General features: G+C 38.1%; 1 protein-coding gene across 1 annotated transcript; it reads right to left on the reverse strand.

The window, feature by feature from the left end:
• Positions 1 to 3,010: 3,010 nt before the first annotated feature.
• Positions 3,011 to 6,888, reverse strand: LOC446158 (30 kDa yolk granule protein YP30). The gene is made up of 5 exons (XM_041626189.1): positions 6,528 to 6,888; positions 5,796 to 6,019; positions 5,294 to 5,480; positions 4,448 to 4,663; positions 3,011 to 3,289 (listed from the first exon to the last, which is right to left on the reverse strand). The coding sequence occupies exons 1-5, from the start codon at positions 6,793 to 6,795 to the stop codon at positions 3,150 to 3,152; spliced, it is 1,035 nt and encodes a 344-aa protein (XP_041482123.1). The 5' UTR covers positions 6,796 to 6,888; the 3' UTR covers positions 3,011 to 3,149.
• Positions 6,889 to 7,091: the final 203 nt, after the last annotated feature.

A 7,091-nucleotide genomic window follows, 5' to 3' on the forward strand; every position in this document is an offset into this window, starting at 1 on the left:
TAGGTATCATATTTCACCTCTTTCAATTCCATTTTTTGTGTTGTGAAAAGAGTTCATGGCCCCAGGGGTCCCCACTACGCCAGTGACCAGGGGACTTTTACCCACCTCCCTCAAATACACACTCTTCAAAATCAAGTCAGAAAATTTTGTTCATTTAAAAATGCATTCGAAGTGCTGAAATTTGCCTAATTTTTCATCCTAAAAACGAAAAATTTCTCACGCGGTCGCTCCCATTACGCGCTCATAATTACAAGCCCTGACCGCGAAAAATCCTGCCTTTGGCTTCATTGCAAAGGTTTAATTCCGCTCCATCACGAGATAAACATTTTGATACACTGGTGTAAATGGGGGACATATTGTGGAAGCCTTGGGTTGGAAGCAGGGAATAATTTGTTCTTTTCCATATTTTGCCTTTCCCATATTCCAATTTAGGCCTACAGTGATTTACTGATTACATTGTCAAACCAATGCCGTTTTTAAAACAGCAATGATTTTCCATATTTTTTAGGAGATATAAAATTGCATCATTAGAGTAAAAATGTAATAAATAATTCAAATGTGAAAAAGTTTTCCCAGAAACCGACCACCCCGGGCCCCAGACGTCTCATGGATAACCCTAAAGAGGGCAGCAAACAAGAGCAGAAATAAAAAGTCATTGATATGCCATCATTCCTCGTAGCAATTTCGCTAGAAATCTGCAGGCACGTATCAATTCAATTTCAATTCAATTCTTTTATTTCATTTCCATTCAAAACATAATACAAAGTAATATAAAACAATACAAATCAAATACAATTTTACAGAAGGGCATTCTTACTTCGTAAAAAAAAAACAGTATAATATAGAGCATAAATCGATTCTGTAAAATATGGGCATCAATGGCGGATCCAGGACGGGGGGGGGCAAAGCCGGCCCGTGCCCCCCCCCCCTTGAGAGGCACAATTAAAATTTGTAATGTAAAAATGCCGTTAAACAGAAGTGTGTCCCCCTTTGAAAGTTAAGACCTTTTTCTTTGCTTGTCAAAATTTTCCTCTGGAAAATGTGCCCCCCCTTTGGAAAATCTTGGATCCGCCCCTGATGGGCATCACAATCCTGATAAAAAAAATCTATAGGGGAAGGCGGGGTAAGTTGAGCATAGGGGCAAGTTGAGCCATCAGCCCCAGGCTAATAATGAATGAGTCAGACATTGTGGTGGTGTCATGTATTGATGACCCATAGCACAACCCCTAACCCCACCACATTGTTTTCCATTTTGAAACAAAAAGTAGTTTAGAGGGAAAAGTATGAATTTCAGCCAAAAAAGTAAAAAAAGAGTGTGAAATAGATAAGTGCTTTATACACACACACGTCTTTGAATATAGTAAAGACATGATAACATTGTTAGTCCAGGTATGGATCTTCATTCTTATTATAGTCTTTTATATGATGGATGCATAATAAATGTGTGGATACAAAATTATCGCACTAAATTCGGACTGGGGTAAGTTGAGCCAAACAGCATGGGGCAAGTTGAGCCATGGTAATTCTTATGGTAATGTATCTTAAAAAACAAACAAACCATAAAAATCGATTGAAATGCAGGCTGAAAGGAGCAAATTTACATGACTGCTCTTTTCCTTTTAAAGGACATTAGTATTTATAGAGAAGTAGCAAGTGAAAAGACTTTAAACAAAAAAATGACATGCTGGTTCTCCCCCCATACATTTTGTACGTAGTTTTTGTGGCACAACTTACCCCATTTATGGGGCAAGTTGAGCCATTTGACATCGGTTTTTTCAAAGGTCACTATGACTTTCAGTGTGGGGTTAGAAAGTTATATGTAGGTGAAAAACATTTCCCAAGAATCAAATTTAAAGGCAAGGTACTTATTTCTACAATAGTACTAGTCATATCAATTCTAACATGCAAAATGCAAAAAGTGTCACAACTTACCCCGCCTTCCCATACTAGCTGGTTGACGTCAGCCGACTTGTATTTGTTGTAGGCCTGTTACCCGGAAGATAACCCGAAGATTTGAGAGTCAAGTTTTGTGCCCCCCTCCCAAACCAAACGCACACACACTCACACCCAGACGCGTATATTACATACTTTTTTTAAATCATTTCAAGGCATGTCACACGGTTGATCCCCAGACGCGGCAGTTTATAATTCATCTTATCTTTAAAAATTAATTTGAACATGAATAATCGTCGATGACGACAATTCTATCATACATTGAAAGTGACCCGAAATTAAGTGTGATTAATTATAAACAGCGTCATGCGGTCGCTGCATTATCTTATTGAATAGTTTCTTTCAGAAAGGGTGTGCACTCGTCTTATTCTCATACTCCGACATAAGAAGCGGAAAAGTTCCACTCTGAAACATCCTTTTGAACGATGAATAGGGGGCGTTAATAGAAAAGGGAAAAACGAAGACATTTTAAGGGGGTAATTAAAGAACAGGAAATTGAGGGAGATGCCGATTTATAATGGTCAAGTCCACCAAAAGAAAATAAAAGGATTTGAGAACAAATAAACATTGCAGATTTGAAAATATATAGCCTCGTTTGAATAAACGATGATTAATTTGAATTTATTCAAATCAATTTGCTTAGGGTGGACCTGTCCTTTATAAATCCAGCATGACCGATGACCCTTCCTCCCCTTCCTGAGCAACAAGCTTGTGATTCATTAGGGTTCAAGAGAAAAAAAATCGAATTTGATGGAATCTTACTTAAGCTCAGGAAAGGTGCGTGCAGGGCTGCTAGTAAGTGTAACGAAAAAAAAAGTAAATCTCAGCTTCACGTGATCACTATCATTCTTTACATTTGATTCAAGAAACTTGCGATCAACTGTCATATCCAAGAAAAAGGGGCAAATTATTTGAATTCATTGTCGGCTAAATATCTTGCAACGCCCAATGGGATCAAGGATAGATGATAGGATTTGTAATTGAACATAACAAGCTTCTTGAAACACAGCACAATGGCTTTACACTATACAAATCATTCAAGAAATAATCATAACTCTTGGTTTTGCAATATAGAAATGAGTTTTATTTCTGCCATTTGAATACAGAATGAAAATACGTTTATTTAAATCATATTGGGATCATGAATGTACTTAATTATACAGGTGTACAGTCCTGTAGTATGTTGTCAGGTCGGGTTAAACGAGAATGAAGTGTCTTTGAGGCGGGAGAAGGACTTGGTCGACAACATGGATGACTCCGTTGGTGGTGGGGATATCACGCTCGATCACTTTTGCCGTTTTGGACAGATCAGCCAGTGTGTTCAGGAAAATTTGATCTAAAAAAATTGCAAGAGTGAAAGGAGAATGATGAAACTATTTACGCAATTACGCTTGTACCGCGGAAAACAGAAATAGACATGATAGAGAAAATGAAAAATTCAAATTTAAAGAGAAAGTGATAATGGGTTTACTCATATCATGTGCATGACCATTCTCCCAGTGGCCTGGTCCATCGAAGAGCAAATTCAAAGAAAAATGACATATCGCCTATTTTCGATAGCTTCGTGACATTTTGTCACATGATCTATATGAAAGGGGGAGGGTGCTGAAACACCCCTAAGATTTACCCGGGTTGAGCTTTTTTTTTTTTAATTTTATTCATTTCATTATTTCCACAAATCCGTTATGTTACAAAACTTTAGGTCAAGTTAACCTCAGAAAAATGTTGAAATCAATAGAGAAAAATCAGACAAGCACAATGCTGAAAATTTCAAAATCGGATGTAAAATAAGGACATTTCAAATTTTCGCTTATTTTTAACAAAATAGTTCTATGAACGAGCAAGTTATATCCAAATGAGAGAGTCGATGATGTCACTCACTCACTATTTCTTGTTTTTGTTTGAATTATACAATATTTTAATTTTTACGAATTTGACGGTTCGCACCTCCTGGCCTGAAGCACAAAATGTTAAAATAAAGGGAGGAATAAAACTTCATTTCACATGACGAGAAAATAAAAATATTTCATATAATAAAACACAAAATAGTGAGTGACGTCATCAGTTCCTCATTTGCATACCGACCGAGATGTGCATAAAATGCCATAACTTTCTTATTTTACATAAATCAATTTTCTGTTTGGGTGGACTTGTCCTTTAACCTACATAACTAAAACAATTAACCATTACACACGTAGAGTATAAAGTATAAATAGCAAGCATTCTTAAATACATATCAATAGATGTTTAAGTACATAAAAAACGGAAAAGTGTAGGAAACCTTATAGCACCCCTAATAAAAATTGTGATGTACTAAAGTCCTTTCACCTTTAGTTAAAATGTCAATTTTCCCATCCGATTGATAAAAGTTTAAGTCTTATGCGAACTAAAATAAAATTTCTTGATTCAAACATTTGAGATTGCCGGCCTATTATAATAAGGGTAAATTTTCGATTTCGAGAACAAAAATGGGGGTCGATTGAAAATATCCTACCATCATTGTCGCGGGTGATGAAAACATCCTGTCCATTTGAAGCTTGGATGCGTTGTCCAGACGACAAGGAGGCAGAATATCTGACGTCAGAGATCACGTGGTATCTGAGCACGTTGCGAAGTTTTTCGCTATCGCGATCGAGGTCGTTGACTACATCCATTGGGAGCTCCATGAAGGCGTCAATGGTTGGTACAAGAACTGTGATGGGGTCCGATTCTGGAGGAGGATACCACAAAAATTATGTAAGGCTAGTTAGAGCAACGAAATGCACGAAATGCACATGAAGTGAAGAGGTGATTGGTCGAGGTCTGGGGGCGTTTCATTTTTGTCTGACAAGTTGACATCTTTCCTTGATTCTGATTGGCTAGAGGCACTGTTACTATAGTAACTGTCGGATAAAATGGGACTTGGCGGATAAAACGTCCGACAAGTCCTTTCATGAAACGCTCCCCTGATATTACCAACACAATGTGTAATAATATAGAGTCTGTGCTAAATCATGCTAATCATGATGAGACTCTTACGAACAGATCTTTTGGTTGTAAAAAAAATAGTCAGGAAAATTCTCTTCTGCAATACTAAAATCTCATTCTGCAAAACAGTGAATATCACGAAAATCGGATGTTGGTGATACTATACGAGCTAGATGCACGTCACGACACCTAATGTAATAAATTAATGCTAAATTACAATAGGATTCATTGGCAAATGAAATCCCAATTTACTTGGAGAAAAAATTTACAATCATTTAAGAAAACCTACGCCTCTTTTGTATTTGTGCTCACTGTGTCACATAGAAAGAAAAAACAAAATTAACATTGACCCGATATTTGTGACTAATCTTACCGAGTTCATTTACGAGGTCGGCTTGGCGCACGAAATTGATGAAGACGGAGAAGACGAAGTTATCTCCCAAGGTCTCGATGACGTCACCAAACGGAAGTGGATATATAACCTTGTCGACTACCTGGATTAGTCCTTTGGCGAATGTTACATCGGCGTCAACAATGGGAGCACCATTAACAGTAAGCACCTGAAAGTAAATCGTTAGTAAAATGGATATATAGGAATGGTTTATTCTTTGCAATATACAATAACAGTGATTTCTCTTCATCTATGTGAATTCTTGTACTTGCAAGAAAATCCGCTTATTACTATTTATGTTAAATGATTTCATACACACTAAAGTATGGAAAGTGTAGATTTTCATTAAGGAATTTTAAATGAAATGTTTCTTCAATTATCTTCTATATGCAAAAACGAAATAAAATAGTGTGCAATTTGAATACATATGGTTTAAGATTTGATCATAAGGTCAAAATGGACGATTTCATGCATTCAGAATTACCTTCTTGACGTCATCACGGTAGATGTTGAATCTCAGCTTGGCGCCATTCAAGCTCTGAACCTTCTGGTTGTCTCTGATCTCCGTTGATCCGATCCTTTCGGAAATAATCCAAGCCTTGACCAGGTTCTTCAAAGACTCCTCCTTGTCCGGTCTCAGGCTTTCGGGGAGTTCCTGCCTCCACTTCTGGACAGCCTTGTCACTGGGCATGCACAGAGTGACGGATGCTAAAAAGGAAAATATTTTATGAAATTCAGTGAAAATGGTATAAAAGTGAGCTCTGTAACTGGTTGAAAAGCAAATAATCAGATCGTTAAATCGCAGCGGAAAATATTGTATTTACAGGCATTGGCGGCGGAAGCCAATAAATTTAGGGGGTGTCCACCTGAAATTTTTGGATGGACACATGTAAAAAATAGGACAAGCGACCCAAAAATTCTTGAGAAGCAAAAAAAAAAAAAAAAGGTCAACCTAAATTTTAGGGGGAGACAACACACGTGTCAAGGGGGTCCACGTGAATTTAGGGGGGACGCAGGAAAAAAATTGACAAGCAAAAAAAAAACAAAACAAAAAAAAAAGGTTATCAAAACAAAATTTAGGGGGGGACCGTCCCCCCACCTAAAATTTAGGGGGGACACGTCCCCCCCGCTTCCGCCGCCTATGTTTACAGGCACACAAAAGAATTAACCAACATTATTGTAACGCGTCTCTTGTTGAAATACTAGGGAAACTTACAAACATCGCTGTCTCTAATGATCGACCTCAGATCGACCTGCAGGGCGATGGCCGCTGCCTTACGAAGTCCCATGTCGTTAAGCTTCTCGACGATGTCCTGGCTCTCTTTTCCGACAAAAGCAACGTCAGAGCCCTGAAAGACTCGTTTCAGGTATTCCTTGGACGAGATTTCCCTGTTCTGTTGCTTCAGGTCGTCGGACGTGACAACCATCGGGTTGGCGAGAGCAGTCCCGACGAGGACGGTCAAGAATACGACGAAAGACTGCATTTTGAAGCTGTTCGATGCTTGATGGTACAGACCGAGAGACAGAGAGACCTGTGGCAAGGAAGCAGTGACAAGGTGTACCGAAATAGGGAAAGACACTTGTATTTATACCCTTAAACTATAAATTCTCTGCTAAAATGTGATGCTGTTTGAATAGGCCTATAAGATTCTTCAGCGGTATTAGTGCATGTTTAAAATATTCAAGCTACTTCAACCGAAAATGGACAATTTTAACTAAACAGTTGCCTGAAGCCTATTCATTTTCTTTGTGCTAATGCCATGAATGCAGAATCAATAGC

Source organism: Lytechinus variegatus, chromosome 15 (genome assembly GCF_018143015.1).
Source record: "Lytechinus variegatus isolate NC3 chromosome 15, Lvar_3.0, whole genome shotgun sequence".
In the NCBI taxonomy this organism is placed as follows: domain Eukaryota; kingdom Metazoa; phylum Echinodermata; class Echinoidea; order Temnopleuroida; family Toxopneustidae; genus Lytechinus; species Lytechinus variegatus.

Bases quoted from the DNA above. Each gene is read 5' to 3' on its own strand.
- LOC446158 (XM_041626189.1), bottom strand. From the start codon at position 6,795: ATGCAGTCTTTCGTCGTATTCTTGACCGTCCTCGTCGGGACTGCTCTC. The intron at 5,481-5,795 runs GTAATTCTGAAT...ATTTACTTTCAG, and splicing joins ACCGTGATGACGTCAAGAAG to GTGCTTACTGTTAATGGTGC. The intron at 4,664-5,293 runs GTAAGATTAGTC...ATCCTCCTCCAG, and splicing joins CGACCTCGTAAATGAACTCG to AATCGGACCCCATCACAGTT.